The sequence below is a fragment of the Mchenga conophoros genome, linkage group LG5 (assembly GCF_057382185.1).
Source record: "Mchenga conophoros isolate Kocher_MC1m ecotype Shallow Benthic linkage group LG5, M_conophoros_male_GT1.1, whole genome shotgun sequence".
Taxonomy (NCBI): domain Eukaryota; kingdom Metazoa; phylum Chordata; class Actinopteri; order Cichliformes; family Cichlidae; genus Mchenga; species Mchenga conophoros.
In genome coordinates this window covers 17,326,198-17,343,281 of record NC_140530.1, presented here as the reverse complement: position 1 = coordinate 17,343,281, position 17,084 = coordinate 17,326,198, and the positions used below count along the sequence as shown (strand labels likewise).

The 17,084-nt window shown below is 38.4% G+C and overlaps 2 protein-coding genes across 2 annotated transcripts; one reads left to right on the top strand and one right to left on the bottom strand.

Annotated features, from left to right (window-relative positions):
- Nucleotides 1–167: 167 nt before the first annotated feature.
- LOC146574224 (translocon-associated protein subunit alpha-like) lies at nucleotides 168–5,979 on the bottom strand. The gene is made up of 9 exons (XM_085273697.1): nucleotides 5,830–5,979; nucleotides 4,872–4,990; nucleotides 4,702–4,795; nucleotides 4,406–4,533; nucleotides 2,456–2,590; nucleotides 1,977–2,053; nucleotides 1,476–1,554; nucleotides 1,188–1,281; nucleotides 168–1,069 (listed from the first exon to the last, which is right to left on the bottom strand). The coding sequence occupies exons 1-9, from the start codon at nucleotides 5,897–5,899 to the stop codon at nucleotides 1,005–1,007; spliced, it is 861 nt and encodes a 286-aa protein (XP_085129823.1). The 5' UTR covers nucleotides 5,900–5,979; the 3' UTR covers nucleotides 168–1,004.
- A 3,084-nt stretch (nucleotides 5,980–9,063) lies between these two features.
- On the top strand, nucleotides 9,064–13,734 carry LOC146574223 (uncharacterized). The gene is made up of 6 exons (XM_085275540.1): nucleotides 9,064–9,212; nucleotides 11,303–11,419; nucleotides 11,771–11,804; nucleotides 11,897–11,958; nucleotides 12,044–12,135; nucleotides 12,927–13,734. The coding sequence occupies exons 1-6, from the start codon at nucleotides 9,182–9,184 to the stop codon at nucleotides 13,173–13,175; spliced, it is 585 nt and encodes a 194-aa protein (XP_085131666.1). The 5' UTR covers nucleotides 9,064–9,181; the 3' UTR covers nucleotides 13,176–13,734.
- Nucleotides 13,735–17,084: the final 3,350 nt, after the last annotated feature.

The following is a 17,084-nucleotide window of genomic DNA, read 5'->3' as shown; positions in this document are numbered from 1 at the left end:
AATCACATATCTGAGGTTGGGAAAATAAAGATTTACTTTGTTCCACAGGGAAAATGTGGAAAGGTTGTGGAATGCTGTGGAAACATGTAGCATTTGTCTTTTCCCTGATTTTTTCTTTCTTTCTGCACACTTTCACAATCAAACAAATTTTTAATATTACACAAAGATAATCTGAGTAAATACAGCCTTTTATTGTTTTTCAGAAGGCGTTGCATCACAAATACTGACATACAGCGTGACAGACCGCATCACTAACACTGACTGAATGCTCTGCTCAGGAGTAAGGCGGCAAAATTGACTTGCACAGACACTGAGACACATGGTTTCGACATTTGCACTTGCAGCTGCCACTGTACCACTTTAAAAAACATAAAATCATTAATGGACGTTATGTGTGAATCATGTGTGGTAATTAAAAACAAAAAAAAAAAAAAACGGCATTTTTTGCAAGAGACCAGATAAGGCAGAGAAGGGTTTGATGATAGAGAAGACTGTGATATTTTCATTGTTATTATCGGAAATAAAATAAAAAAAAAAATAAATAAAAAAAAGGAGTGGCAATAAACTCAAATTCAACCCTCTTCAAGAAGGCAGTTCAAGCCAGCCCTTGTAATCTTAATTACCGATTGTCTTATTTTTCCCATTACATCTCTTTCTTTCTCTCTCACACACACACACACACACACACACACACACACACACACACACACACACACACACACACACACACACACACACACACAGATACAAAAGTCCCTTTAAAATGAGCCACAGTTCAGTCTTCTTAGTGTTTAAATGGTCATGGTCCAATGAGAGCACAGGATCCTCTCAGCATGTAATACCTTGAGACTGTATCGAGCTCCGATTCTCAAACATAAAAAAAAATCTGCTTCAAAAACTGAATTCCAGACATTTGCATTCTTTGTAAATTTGAACTGAGTTATTGTTGCGAGGTGTTCTGAAAGTTTGATCAAGATTATAACGACAAAGGGAAGCCAGCACGTTTATTGGTCTGTCCCAGCCGCCCTCTTGGTTCGTTTCCGGGGGGATGCTTTAGGGGAAGCCTTGTCTGAAACACAGGAAGTAAGGATCAAATACTCAGAAATCAAAATCACAGTAAGAAAACAAAACAAAGCAGAGGGTGAGTGGAGCAGTGTAATCATAACAGCTGGGCAAAATGAACTTACTCATGGCATTAAGAGTCTCCTGAGGAATCCAGCTGATGTCCACATCATTTATTCCAGCAGTGCCCTTTTCTATTTTCACAGAAAGCCTCTTTTTCTGCAGAACACACACAAAGGTAGAAAGACCACATTATGTCATGTTAAATCCAATTTATTCACCATCATGCTGACTTTACCAGAAACATTTCTTCACATTTACACTGATTTACAAAGATGCGCCTCATTTCATCTAATAGGCAGACAAAATATCCTTAGATAAAAACAGAAAAGCCAGGGATGACGAGCACATACCGTCCTCGAGTCCAGGACCTGGTACATCCCGAAGAGCAGCAGGGATACCAGTCCCGCCAGGAACACGTACATAAACATTCTGCAAATAAAAGCAAAAACTCCAAGTTACAAATACACAAGAGCACAAAAAACAAGAAGAAGCCAGATTTCTCCATTTATCAACCTCGATTGCAAATTTTATGTTCGATTTTTTTTCCCAGAAGGAATACGCTGTCTTCAGCTCGACTAATATTTCTGCCAACAGTTTGCACGTCTTACACCAGCAGCACAATCCTGGCTGCGAGTCTCTTTGTGACAATTTCACACCTCCTTTTGCAGGTTTGTACATGTAGTGCAATCTTCTGGGAGAGCTGCAGAGAGCCGGATGTGCCAAAACGACGTGACAAATACAATTTTGGACATTTCCATTTTTCTTTTTCTCCAGTGGAATTAAAAAGACACAAAACACTTCATTTGCGTTTTCAATTTTGCCTTTACATAATAAAAAGCAGAAAAGCTTACGTTTCTCCATCCAGTCCCTCTTCTCGTTCAGTGATGGTGACAGTCTGGTTGTAAACGGCAGTCTGGAACACGCTGCCCTAAATTTATTTTTTACAAAAGAGAAGTCAAAAGACAAACAGGGAAAACAAAATTTAGGAGCTTCTCTTTAAAACGTGTCATTAAAATGACTCAGTATTTGTTAATAGTGCAGAAAAAAGCAGTCAAAGCTCAGCAGGGGGAAATGATGACAGTAAGGACCGTCCTGGAAATCCAAATTATGGGAGAGAGAGAGAAAAAAAAAAAGTTGCTAACAAAATGTAGTGCTGATGAAGATTTCTTCAAGGCTTTTAATATTCATGAATCATGAATAATCATTAGGTGTGCTGTGAAAAATATTCCTGACAGTTACTGCCTGATATCTTCACATTCTACCCCCTCCCACCTTCTCTCAGTAAAAACAATAAATAAATAAACTTTTAAAACAATAACACTTATTTTACCTCAGTGTCTTGATAGTTGAGCAGGATTACAAGTCCAAATGGGCGACCGGCCATTGGCTGTGCTGGGATGAAGGAGTACTCGAAGGAGGCCTGAGCTTGTGGTTTGACGACAGTGTTCAGGGGCAAAGCTGTGAACTATAAACACACAAAACACTAAGAAATCATTTTCTGAAAGTATGACATGAGCTAGTTTGGTTTCCTCAGTTAACCTAACATCAGCGTCTTTAGACAAAGCTGGGGTACCCGGAGAGAATCCGGGGAGAATGTGCAAACACCACACGAAACGCTCCGGGAACCTGGAACCCTCTTGCTTTGAAGCAACAGTGCTGATCTCTAACACCGTGCTGCCATTTCTGAGGTTTCATTAAAGCTAAACAAAGTAGCCTTTGCTAGTCCCAGAAATGGGAAATTCACAAATGAAGAGAGCATGTGCACAAATATAATAAACATCATTTTACTTTAATGTTTCTGCATCATTCAGATATTTAAGTTGTTCTGTTACACAATTCAGTGTGGAGTTCATGTTCTTCCCTGAGTCTGTGTGGGTTTTCTCAGAGTACTCTGGCCTCCACCCACAGTCCAAAGACATGTGGGAGTTAGTGGGGTTCGGTTAACTGGGGATTATAAATTGCCCATAGGTGTGAATGTGAGTGTGAATGGCTGTCTGCGTGTTTTAGCCCTGCAACAGACTGGCGACCGGCCCAAGAGGTCACCAGTCTGTCGCCCTGTGGTAGCTGGGATAGACTCCTGCCCCTGCCACGATCCTGAACTGGATAAATGGAAGAAAGGATGGATGTACAATCCCACCCTTAACATTTTTTTTACTTTATTTTTCATTAAGACATGAAAGGAATAGAGAGTGTTTATATGTATTTTTTCAGCATTTCTCAACATTCAAGAGAATAAAACAGAAGTAATGAACATAGGAAATAAAAAGAGAATTCAAAGAAACCTAAACCCTGATATAAACTCAGGGAAAGTCTTGCCATAAAAGTATGTTTAAAGGTTTAAAGGCATGACTTAAAAAAAAGTGACCAACCATGTCAACCAGGTTGTTCCAGAGTTATGAGGCGCTCAGTGCAAATGCTCTCACCTTAGGGCTGTGCGATATGACCAAAATCTCATATCCCGATATAAGACATCTATCGTCTGATAACGATATAAATCACAAAAATTTAACATTTTCTGTAAATTCTGTGAATCTCAGGCAGCTCGACTTGTGTGAAATGTTTCCAGCTGCGTGTCATGTACCTGGAGTTGAGTGTTTTAATTGAAACTATACATTTTTAGACATAAGTTGTAACGGCCGCTGTTTTCTTTGTGAGCATTTATTACACGGCGTGCTGCGGGGAAAAGCCTGTTCTAACGTTTGAGTCTAAGGTTTATTTTTTAGCACCTGGCGGCTCTTTTTGCTCCTCATCCGTTAATACGTGATTCAGTTTATTTTGAAAAGTCTCAACAGGATGTTGAGCTTTATTATGAAAGGTTTATGTGGAACATAAACAAGCGGACATGCGATGGTTTTACCGTTGCTGTTGCTAACGACAACGCATAAAAACAGGCGATTGTCTGTCAGTAGTGTGGTTATATTAAATATAAGAGAAAGAGAGAACTTTAAGAAATTAATATACCCACTACAGTGACCATCAAAACGATTAAAAAATATTGCCGTAAACAGTTTATTTTGCGACACCATGAAACAAACGATAGCGTAAAATGAAACGATAGTTTTTATATCGTCATCCGATATATATCGTTATATCGAACAGCCCCATCTCACCTCTTACATTTTATATACTGGTGCATGTGGTAGTTAGAGGTGGAAGATGTACACCATGAGCGGCCTTAAAGGCAGCCAATAACATTTAATTTCATAGCTAAATCTCTTTAGTTATGAACTTTTTACATTAACATTTTACAGCAGGATATGCGGCACATTGTGTCACTTACATTTTGGATGAAGAACTGGAAGTCCTGGGGATAACGAAAGGAGGCCTCCAATGACTGAACGGTGAACTCCTGACTACCCTTGTTGGAGAAACCCACCAGGAACCGCACAATTTCATTGGCAGGAAACTCTAAAAGTGTCATGACCAGAAGTAAAAAATGAATAAAAGTAAAAACACAAATGTGAAGATACCATGTGTTTAACACGGCCACAAAACTGGCTTCTACACCATGAAACAACTAATTAAGCTTTTTGCTTTAGTTTTCTAGCAATTATTAACAAAACCAGTGAGACCAACCTTCTCCCGTGGTGAAGATGATCGTCGTGTCGGCATCAGGGTGAGAAGCTAACAGTTTGTCCGCCGCTTCGTCGGAGTCATCTTCGTGTCCTTCCTGATGACACACACAACTTTACATTGTAAAACCACCACTAGTATGCCTAATCGTGCTGCGCCATCACTGTACATACCGAGGTTTGCATCTGATCCTCTTCAACAAGGACATCTTCATCATCTTCCTCTTCATCTACTGCAGCATCTGAGTCCTCGACAATGTCCTCGGCCGAGTCTGAGTCGGCATAAACGTGGCCTGCGAGTCAGAAGCCACAGTGAAGACATGAATGGATTACGGGAATGATGCTGGTTAACACACATGAAAAATGTTTTAGCAGTTTTCATATGACAATCTGAGCTTGTAATCTTTGTTAATTCAGTGTGTAAAACAGACAAGAAAGTGATGCATTTGGCCATCATCGTCACACAGACAGTATTTATTTATTTCATAGCAATTTATGTCAGATTATGTCTGTATCAAGTCACGTGATGAAGTGATAGATGGTTATTTAAAGAAGAAAAGCAATGGAAATGTGGGCGAAAATCTAATATACACTTAAGCAAGGAAAAATCAAATAAAAAGCGGTTGTAATAAATCTGGCAACCTTGCCTCCAATTTCAATGAAACAGGAGCAAAGACACTTGAATGTGTGTCAGCAGGGCAGAAACCAGCAGAGCCAAACAGTACGAACATCTTATCTATGGTGACGTGTCCCAGAAAAGAGAGGGAGCCTCCAGCTGCTCTTACATCCTCGGCCACTTCATACATTCGTATTAAAAAAGCTGCTCTGTGGCTCCAAAGGGAAACTAAACTTTGCGTGACGTGTATATATTTCTTCTTACGAAGAAAAAGACCGCTTTTTCTTTAATTCACAACAAAAGCGACAGACTATTGTATATCTCTAGATGTTTAAGAATAAAACCTGCCTTATATTCACGTTAGCAGCTGACCCAGCTGTGGAGAAAGCTGTCGGATCGCCCCCTGACTGTGCCACGTCAATATGTTAGGCGAAAAACTTCTGACCAGCAGCGGAGTGAGGCTACAAATGTATCTGCCTGCTTTCAAGTGAAATAAATACATAAATAAATGCTTACCAACTGATATCAGACCGCAGGGGAAGGCCAGGAGAAAAAGCAGCAAAAGTTTTGATGTGAAGTTGAACATGTTTGCAGAGGTGGAGGCTGAAGTTAGTACCACATCAGCAGTTTGAGGAGTAGAGGACGGGAGCTGAGGAGGGGGCGGGGTAAGAGGAGTTCTTCTTCTTCTCCATGTTTCATGGCGCGTGCGTAGAGCTTAGTGGTGCATTACCGCCACCTAGAGGAAAAACAAACAAACAAACTTTGTAGCGTGGATGAAGTGGAGCCACGTCGTCCATCTTTAACACCGTCGTTGGGCTGGATGTGGATGTGAAGTAGACTGTGTATAACAGCTGTTTGTTTTCAGGGCTTTTTATTTTGCACCAGCATCTAAAACGTTAATAACAGGAACATTAAGTTGAATCACCATGTTTTTATGAAGGGCCAGGGGCACACGAATGGAGGTGGGTGAGGCATTAAAATCCCTTGATTCGCATTAAGGCTAAATATAATCCAAAAGCTTAATGTATATGACAGTATATGACAGGCTACACCGTGACATGTCTGTGTTGCACATGAGGCTGCACAACAGTTGTGACCCTGTGTAAAATGTAAATAAATGTAAATGTAAATTGTCTTGTTGAAATATGCATTACTGATTTTCAGCCTTGTTCTTTGCGAGGTCTCCAGATTATGTGAATCTTTTGATGATGTTGTGGACTGTAGATTAGGAGGTATTCAGTCTTCTCATTTTATGATGAACATTTTATGCACTTTATTTTGAAACTGTTCCACATTTTGTAGACACAGTTCTCTGCAAACTGTTGAACCTCTGCCCATCTTTAGTCCCAACATTTACGTTTCCGCCCTTTTCTTGCTCCTGTCCTAACTTTTGTGGGATGTGTTGCTGCCATCAAATTCAAAATGAAAATATTTTTCATGAAATTGTATCAGTTTAAACATTTGATGTTTTCTGTTTTGTCGTAATATAGGTTCATGAGATCTGCAGATGTTGGCATTCTGTTGTTACTTACATTTTTCGCAGGGTCCTAACTTTTTTGGAAGCGGTGTTGCACAAGACATGTACATAGATTTCTACATCAATTTCTAACACTGGGACTGACTTTGATAAACCACACTGAGTGACAAGAGGGTAGCCAAAGGTAGACAAACCAGAAGATAAAAAAAATTAATTAATTAATGTCTGCATAGCAGATAGCATGGTGGTATCTCAAAAACTCTCTTAATACAAGTGAAAACCTCTGCAGTTGTTTACAACGGAAAGTTTCTGACGCACTGTGGTTAATGTGGCTTTATGTGTTTTTGACCGGTGTACCTAACTATAACACAAGCATTCCCACAACTGTCAGTTTTAGTTTCCTTCGTCTTATTTGTTCCTATTAATAAATACACTGTAGCATTAGAATGATCCTATAGGTGGAGAATATAAGCAGCGGGATGGAGTAACACAGCTAGGATATTATACATACAGTGTGATGAGCAGCGCTTCAGTTAGTCCATTTAATTAACAGTGTAACAGCTCTTTCTGCGCCATTCCTTTTAACAAATTATGAAAAGATCTCACATTTTGGATTTGCCTGGTTGAGCAGATCCATGACTTTAAATATCTGCTTGAGTGCAGTGGTATAAAGGTGGACATGCTTTAACCTATAGCCCACACTCCTTGCAGAAGAATAACTCACCCAGTGTTGGGTGGGATAGCTAAGACAGCCTAAATGTCTTGAGCCACTCTTTACTGAATTTTCATCCATGTCAGATGTCAGCACCAGTAACTTTTGAATCAATGTTTAAACCGAAAATAACTCAGATGCCCAAAAGGATGATTGGAACAATCCTTCCCACATCTGGTTTAATTTAATATTCAAAATGTGACACTTTATACACAGAAGAAGGCAAATAAATGACTGCACTGCTGTCTGCGTGTTCAACCCACGCTTCCTTCAGTAAATGGACCGTGAGAGTCTTATCATTTGCTCCTCTCATCCTGAACTAGTGTTCAGCCTGCTGACATGGGGCTGATCAGCAGGCTGCCAGCTCCTGCACGTTTGTACGCAGAAGATTTAGGAGCTGCAGTTCAGCACTATAAATGAATCCTGAAGAATGATTGCTGAACCGGATGAAATTAATTCCCAGAATGTATGCAAATATTCGTCTTACGTCTGACAGTGATTTGAACAAACCGAAAGCCAAATACCAACAGATTTATCTGGATGATATGAGAATAAGATGCTAAGAGAGCTAAAAACTCATATTTTACCCCCAAAGTGACCAAAACTAGGATGGGACTTAAAAAACTGGGCCTCTGGTTTGTAAACACATCCATTAACACCTTCTTGCTGCTCTAATTCCTGTTGTCTGATGTTGCAGCTATGAAATATGAACCACTAATTTAAGGTGTGTGTTGCCAAGTAAAGAGGTCAGCATGAAAAAGTTAAATCAGTGAACACCACCATGTGCTGAATGTGTCAGACTGTTACCAGAATAATTGGTTAACCTCACTTTCTGTCATGGCCACTGGCATATTTTTGACCCAGCAGCTCACGACTGACTTTAAAGATATATAAAGACATCTGCAGGATTACAACAAAGATACCATTTATTTTGGTTTATGACTTGATCCATTACTTTGACAGGATGCTTCCAAGTTCCATCACTGACATCTGTTACCTCATATGTCTAAATTTCCTAGTCGTTTGCACTTATTAAACACTTTTCTTTTTTAAAGGTCGTAGTTAGCATTTTTATTTTTTTAATCTCATTTTATTATTATTTATTTTTCATATACAAATCACTGCTTTTCATGGATTCTTTTATCTGTATGCATACATGTGTAAAAATCATAACCACTGGAGTTTGTGCTGTAGTAGTTACAAATATTTGTCCCCACTAGAAATGTTTTTATCTCCACGGAGAGAATTTGCTCTCATTCTTAATATGTTGTCACATAGTATCCAGATGTTGTGTGAAATAATTAAAGGATTATATTTAGTGCCTCAAAGATAATTAAATGTCTTTTTCAGGATATTTAAAGTAAAAAGGATATATCCCCTTAAATCAAACGTGTTCATGTCGTATTCCTTAACACTGAAAGGGCAGGTCTTCAGCCTTGGTACCTGATCTGTCTTGTAGTCTAAAAAAAGTTTGTGGTTTTCTGCAAAAGCACACATCCTGTAACAGTCCTTTAAGAAAAAAAAGCAAACACGCTGGTGTCACATCATACTGCGTGAGCACAAACATGCAGCGAGTTCTGTAGAACTGCTTGTCAAAGACAGAGTACAGGTGTAAAAGATTTAGTAGACGTTTGTTTTCAGAGTATAGTTTGGATTGTCCTTGGTTAAACTTCACTGCCATGGCAGAAAATTGCAGCTCCACTCAGCAAGGTAAGTCTTGAATGAAGATACAAACATCGTTAGATTTCACAGTAATGTAAGCCAAGAGTTTTCCTTAGAGTTAGATCAGGTTTTACATTATTTATAAATAAAGATGGTTAGTGTTAGTGCTTGTGATGCTTCTTATGTTGCTTTTATATTGAATTAAGCTTTACTGGTTTGACTTTAGAGGGAGTAAAAAAGGTTGATTTTCATATCAGATTGCATTTTGATTAGCAGCTTTTGTGGGACTTCCCCATCTTTTCTGTTATTGCTCTAACAGACGTTTAACAGAATCTCAGTACTTTCCAGATGTAATTTTAAAGTTTTGAAAAAATAAAGTGCTGAAAAATAAACTGTATGCTGTCTGGCACAATGTGACAAAGATCATTCCAGGAATTAAACTACACTGGGCACACCAATAAGCTTATAAAGAGATGTAATTAATATAGCGCAGAACTGTTCAGCTTGTTGGTTCCCTAGCAGTTGCAGTTTCTCATGTGGCACCTTGGGAAAACTAACCGCCCACCCCTGCCTGAGATGCTGCCGGAGAGAGAAACATATCCAAAATTAGAGTCAGTAGGACTTCAGCCAAGGGGGCAGGAGCTGGATGATAAAAATGTTTCCAACTTTGTTTTTAAATCAGTGAATAGTGCTTTAAATAACTGATCACAGCAACCAAAAACAAACAAAGAAAATCCCCCAAAACTGAGCTTACTAAAAGGTAGGTTTCTTTTATACACAGCTTCTCCCACGCCTTCACAGCTGACAAGTGAAGTGTCTGTTGTGTACAGACTCACAGCATTCTGATTAAACAGAATGCTGTGAGTCTGTACACAAGGCATCAGCCGCTCAGAGGCATCAGCAGTTTAATTAGGACGGTGCAGTTTGCCCAAAGGCAAAAAGCAATACTGTGTAAGATCGTAGAATGTGTCTCATTTTAATGAGGCGATGCATTACCAAAGCTAAATTATTTATTTAGATTTGTAACAGAGATCCTATGCACCAGATATTACTCGGGCAGAATGTGGACCCATTTCCACCACTGCAGAGTCCAAACACGTTAAAGTGCTCCTTCGTTCACGGTGAAGATGAGCAAAATTCAGCTGAAAGTTATACGAGATATTGCACACCACAGCTACACAGTTAAGAGTTACAGTTACAGTCAGGCTTTTTATGTGATTCAGTGGCAAACCAAAAACCAACAGTGTGTCGACTGAATGTTTTAACTCACTAGAGATCGATGAGGCTTCAGGAACATGTTAAACATAGTATATCAAAAAGCACTGCAAATGGTTTCTGGGGTAGGAAATGCGCCCAAGATGCTTTTGCTCGGTCTGTATTCCTGCAGCAAACATTGCACACATCACACATCCATGCATGCAGGTTTCTCAGCAAAACCACATTTTCTGCTGCTCAGTGCTGGTGTAGATGTATTGCTCAAGGACTCTGATGCTGTGCATGTTTTCACATTTTGCTTTATTGCCCAATTTCCTTCAGCATTGTTTGAACAATCCACTTTCAAGCATGTACCTCTAGTTCTGCATTTTTTAAAGAGATATATAAAAAAAAACAATTTTTATTTTGTTTATTCATATTTTAAAAACTTTACATGATGCATGGATGGTTATTCTTCATTAATATTGTTATTATCAGTAGTAGTCACTTATTTAATATCTGTTTAAAATGTGAACTAAAGAGGGGAAAAAAAGGCGTCCCAAATTGCTAAAATTAGCTTTCTGTGTTGCGTGGTGCAGTGATGAAGCACAGCACTCACTTTGTGAGTAGGGTATTTCTGTGTGAAGCTAAGTCATTTTCTCACAGTGCTTCCATTTCTTCCCACATTCAATTCACAATTCATACACATTGCATTAAGTTGATTGTGAGCTCTACAATGAGCACATGTGTAAATGGTAGGCAGTGGATGGATGGACAGAAAGTTAAAGACACAGCTATGTAAAAAAAACTGTCTTTTGATTTTTTAAAAACATACATAGCAGTTTTCTGTCTTCATGCATGAGATTAACTATGAGGTCAGTGAGTGTTGCTCAAACATAGTTTATTAATTTAAAGTGACTCATATTTGTTTTTCTTTTTTCTAGCTTCACAGTTGGGTTGTTTATCTAAGGAATTACAAGCGACCTTAGGCGTTCTCAGTGCAGCGCTGATCATCTCACTGGCATGGAATATTTTTTGTTGTGTATCAAAATTTGGCTCAGGTAATGACATTATTTACTCTATCCTCACTCAAAAAAAAAAAAAAGATTCTTCACCCACAGTAAACATGACACTATAGTTTGAGTAAAATGCAACTGAAATATATTATCAAAGAGTTGTTTATTCTAATACTCAATTATTTAAAAAAAAGTGCTTGTATAAACTGAATGCATATCAATCAAATACATTTGATTTGACCAGATTTAATTAAATGTAACATTTTTACATTTTACCTGTAACAAAAATACATCAGAAATCCAAATGCAAGTTAAAGTCAGCATTTTATGGGAATTAACACAAAACCCCCTGAAAACAATCCAGTTGTGAATATATTCATCTTTATCTTGTATTAGGAAAATGGAGATGTCCACTGAGAAGACGGCAAAGGTGTGTAGCGTGGTTTTTATTGTTAACAAATTACAGTAAAACAGATCTGCATGTGAAGAACTCCGTTTTCCTTTCTGTGTTCCCAATTTTAGTCAGAGCTTGAGGCAGATGGAAGAAAATCCTATTTATGGAAACGTAAGCTACCTGCAAACAAGTAGGTGCAAGCGGTCGTGCGTCTGGCTGTGCACATGCTTTAGTACACTTGTATCAGATTATAGCGTGATGATATTTCTCCACAGGCGTAACTTTGTTAACAGAAGACAATCCCCCTCACTCATCACTCAGCTCTTCAAATGGGAAGTATCAGCGGAGAGTCAGATCAGACTTACAGGTAGATTCTTTGAAACTCTTTGGTTTGAGATCGTTTATTCTGGCTTCACTTTGGGCTCTCTGTCTGTTCATACAGGTTATTAAACCTTCATGACAATATCTCTCCAGAAAAAGTAAAATACAGCTGTATGATATTAGATTAGGTAATAGTAGGAACATGAAAAGTGGTCCTCTAGCATAGGTCAGTCTAGACCTACTAACCCATGGGTGTCAAACATAAGGCCTGGGATCCAGAATTGGCCCAGAAAAGACTCCAAACTGGCCGCCTGGCCCAATGTGAAGAAGGGCATAGCTTTATTATTTTTAATTGTTATTTAATTTTTAACTCTCAGTTTTATACCTTTTCATGCCAATAAAGGCTTCTCCAGTGCCAGTGATAATAAACCAATTAAACCAAAGTAATTAAATAATAGCTAAATGATTAAACGATGAAAAAAATATTATTATTTTAAAATATCTACTAAGGAAATTTCTGTTGTTGTTTTTTTTTACAGTGGATCCACAGCAAAAAAATTTTTAAAAAGATGAGGAAAAGCACATATGTATTTCTTACAATTTAAAAGCATAGAGTTGCACTCACAGATTTCTTTCATCTACTAAAGCAGCATTTCTTTATCACATAAGAAAATTGAGATGTACTGTTGAAATTACACTTCTTTTTCTTATATTAAAACATCGCAAGCATTAAATTTAGTTAGTTAAAAGTCTTTTCACAGACAGAAAGGAGAGTTTTACTAGTTCATTGCATTGAAGTGTGATCATGTTTACATTGTTTTTTGTTTCTTCTTCCAGTCCAAAAACCACGACTGCTATGCCAACCTGACCTTAAAGGGCCCCAGGCTGCAGGCTGGTCACAGCTGTCCGCAGATACAGTACTCAGATGTAATGCAGTTAGGGGAGCCACCGGAGTCAGAGAAGGAGGATGACGGTAACACGGACGCCCTCTCCACCGTGTCTGATCTGTATGCTTCCGTGCAAACTCAGCGAACAAAAACCATTGACTCTGCAGACAATGAGGAAGGCTATGCCAACCATCTCTGAGACGTGCACAGCTGCTGATGCTGAGATGACTCAAATGGCTGTTTTTTTTTTCAGGCCCAATCTGTCACCACAGGATGTCAGTGTTTATTATTATATGAAAAATGGAAACGCGTCTGTGCAGTTGTGAAGTAGAGAAGTGCTGCACTTCTCTGATTCATTGGCTCTCAAACTAGTTAACTAGCTAACAAGAGGACGGGACCCACAATTTCAAACAATTATTAATAATGAACAGTGGATTTTTACTTAAATAAAGCTCAGAGTAATAGCATTCACAAACTCTTTTTGGGTTTGTTAAATTAAAAAGAAAAGAAAATTCATGTTCTTTTAACTCCCCGACAGTTTGAGAATCACTGCTCTCCTGAATGTGAAAGTTTTAACATAAAATGTGTATTTTATGTAACATTTCAATGACATTTTTTGGTGGACCTGTTTTTTGATGGTGCATTTGAAAGCTAATTAAGTACAACATCTCTATTTTTGTTTTTTTGTTTTTACAAAATGACACAGTAATGAATTTTGTAATATTTGCTCTAATAAAATAAATGATTATCTAAGAGTGCTCCAGACAAGCTTTTGTATGCTTAACAATATATTCCACTTATAATAAGTGAGTAAGTAGTTTTTTGACACTTGCTTTTCAAGTCATAGCACATTTAATATTGTGTAATAAATCCCTTTTCTTCTCTTTGCTTTTAACTTGGTAAGAATTCTTTTAAAACAACTTTCTTCTGCTGTGTCAATGTTTAACCCTGTGAAATGAATGGGTCACTGAAAAGACCTAAAGCAGCATAAAAACAACAACAACACAGAAATAAAATGCAAAAGAAATTTTACTTTGTGTAAACCAAGAATTAATATCAGTTACCATCACTTAATTTCTTTAAAGTCCTTTGGTTGCGACATTAGGCTTCTTGGATTAAAGGTCACTTAGGTCTGTACTTTGCATTTATCGGAGAGCCTTATTTAAGGCAGTGGTAGCATTTACCCTTTGAACAATCAATGCTTGAGATAAGAGTTTCTAAGAGCTAATGGTAATTGCAGTACAGTTGAAAAATTATCATCCATAAGAGTGAGCCTCACGGCTTCCATTTATTTTAAGTAGGTGCTGCTCATCAAATGTAGTGTTTTCACTGACCATCAGCTAGTGGGGCTACCTCTATAAAAACAAATGCTATGAAAATGTGCTGGTCTAGAACATTCAGGTTTGTGATAACATAATCTTCCCAGGAGTGGACATCCCATCAAACTCACAACGCGGTCAGACTGTGCAAGCTTCAGAGAACCTGCATGTCACTCTACAGGTAAAAGCTTCCTGTTTATAAAAACAATGCAGCAGCCAAGTTGCTTAGCTTTGCAAAGCTGCATCTGAACAAACCACAAGACTTGTGGAACAATGTTAGATACTTAATGCATAGCGCCACATTTGGAGAAACCCAAACACAGCATGTCAACACCAAATCCTCACATTAACTTCTCACAGTGTGCAAAGTCAAACTGTGTGGAGTGCAAGTAGTGGACCCAGGTGCAGACAAACCAACGTGTGGAAACCAACTTAATAGGAACAAAAAGTGAGCCGTTTAATTAGGCTGATAAAAAGGTACAAAAACAAAAATGGTAAATGGCCTGTATTTATATAGCGCTTTACTAGTCCCTAAGGACCCCAAAGCGCTTTACATATCCAGTCATCCACCCATTCACACACACATTAGACACACTGCACATAGGACAAGGACTTTCACAATAAAACAGGAAACAGCATGGAATGCAGACATGACAACACAAACTTGCTAACATAAAACATGCAAACATGAAACAAAGGGTGAGGGAAACTTAAATGCATGGGTAGTAAACACAAGGGGAATCTAATAAACAAATGAACTTAGCTGACCTAGTCAACTTCAAAATAAACTAAAACTTAAAATGCTCGGTCAAAAGACCCAGGAACGTGACATAACTGTCACCACATTGGTGATAGTGGTGATGATTTTGACTTGTTTTTTCAGCCAGTCGACTATGAACGCTTCCGTATACCAAGGTATTCTTGAGTCAAAGGTGAGATCATGGACAGTTGATCCCAAGAATATCAACAAATCTAGGCGGGGACAAGTATCAGGGATGATTCGTGATAAGGGGACGATTTGAGGATAGCAGCAAGTGTGAAAAGGAATGTTTACAAGATGCTAGTGAGACCTGCTATAATGTACTTTTTGGACACAGGAGCACTGACAAAAAGACATGAAGCAGAGCTGGAGGTAAAGGTGTTAAGATTTCAGTTGGGATTGACCGGAATGGCCAGCGAGTATATCAAAGGGACAACTAAGGTTGAGCGACTTGGAGGCAAAGATGCAGAGGCAAGACTGAAAAGAGATTAATAGATATAGCAAAGGATGATATAGCAAACATGCAGAGGATTGCCCAAAGATGCCCTACCATTAATTACTGCTTCATTCTGAAATATGATCAACCTATCTCTAATAATCTGCTATGTACCACAGGCCTTCAAGCTGGCAATACTTAAACCATTACTTAAAAAGTCATCTCTGGTCCCCTTGTCAGTGGCACCTGCATGACCTGGGGCCGAGAGCTATATGCGAGCTGTCCTGGAACAACGGACGCCGGGGGGGCCAGGTGGCCGACTGCCAGACCAGCGTCGCCGGCCTCCGGAACAGCGTTGCCATCACCGCTGGAGACTTGGGCAGCCTCCGCAAGAGACACTGCCCTTTTTCCATAAAGAAGGTGATCCACTCAACATAAAAGCATGCACCAGCATTGTGTGCTTGATAAAAATCAGAGCACATAGCAACTTTTGAGAACAGTTGATGATTAGATAAAGAATTGTGTCAAACCTATCAGTTCATAAAAGATTGGTGATGTATTTAACCGTTGTAACAGTGGCATACCCATTCATACATGTAATCAAAGCAGGACATGGAAACTCACTTTACCTTTATATTATGATCTTCTCTTCTCGTAGAGCCAAGTTTAAAGTGCTTGTTTACATCCTCAGTTATCTTGTCTTATCTTGAATGAGATGATACCTTATATGCAGCAGATATATTATTTCACATTGGTCACTTCCAACTTAGGCCCATGATGCCCAGATAAAAAGTTGCGGAACAGCGTGACAAAACTTGCTTATAAACCATGCATGTATATTAAGAAGTCCCAGATGTCAAAAGTCCAGCTGATAACATAAACTCATATATTCTTTATGCTTTTATAGAGGCTATTTCACTTGTCCAGACAATAGTTTTTCAAAGTAGAGATGATTTTTTAAATATCACAAAACATGTGAAATACATGAAATTTGAAAATATTTGTAAAACGATGAAGTAGCACTAGATGGTGATGTTAAAAATGCTGAATGACATATGTTACCTTGATGATAATGATGATGATGAATTTCCATTAAAGGAGATTATGTTTTCATATAAGCTAATTTGTTCGGTGAATTCTGGAAACAGCATGTAATGCAGACATGACAACACAAACTGCGTTGTTGCTTGTTGTCATTGACTGAACCATGGGCCATACTTTGGTCTGGTGATTGTAAAGCACAGTGAGATTGTTATATAGACAGGACTTTTGTATCCTTGAGGCAATCTAGAGTTAAATCTGACACCGTAAAACTATGTCAGATTTTAGTACAGATTCCACTATCATGGTCGTGTTATGAAAATGTCATGTTTAGGCTTCTATTTTATTCCTGTCGTATTTGTAACACTTCAGTGAGTTAACAAATTATTTTATATCTATTTCTAAAGGGACGATGTGTGTCAAATATGCCCTGGCTTATTGTTGATATGTCTTCACACATTAATTCTAAATTTTAAAAAAAATCAAATGTTTAAATTAATTTCATTTTGACAAATGATTTATTTAAGCATATACCTTTTGCAAGAAATTGGA

Coding starts and splice junctions, on each gene's coding strand:
- LOC146574224 (XM_085273697.1), bottom strand. CDS start 5,899: ATGTTCAACTTCACATCAAAACTTTTGCTGCTTTTTCTCCTGGCCTTC. Junction 1,555..1,976: donor GAGGGACTGGATGGAGAAAC/GTAAGCTTTTCT, acceptor TTTTATTTGCAG/AATGTTTATGTACGTGTTCC. Junction 1,070..1,187: donor GGAGACTCTTAATGCCATGA/GTAAGTTCATTT, acceptor CCTGTGTTTCAG/ACAAGGCTTCCCCTAAAGCA.
- LOC146574223 (XM_085275540.1), top strand. CDS start 9,182: ATGGCAGAAAATTGCAGCTCCACTCAGCAAG. Junction 11,805..11,896: donor CCACTGAGAAGACGGCAAAG/GTGTGTAGCGTG, acceptor TCCCAATTTTAG/TCAGAGCTTGAGGCAGATGG. Junction 12,136..12,926: donor GAGTCAGATCAGACTTACAG/GTAGATTCTTTG, acceptor TTCTTCTTCCAG/TCCAAAAACCACGACTGCTA.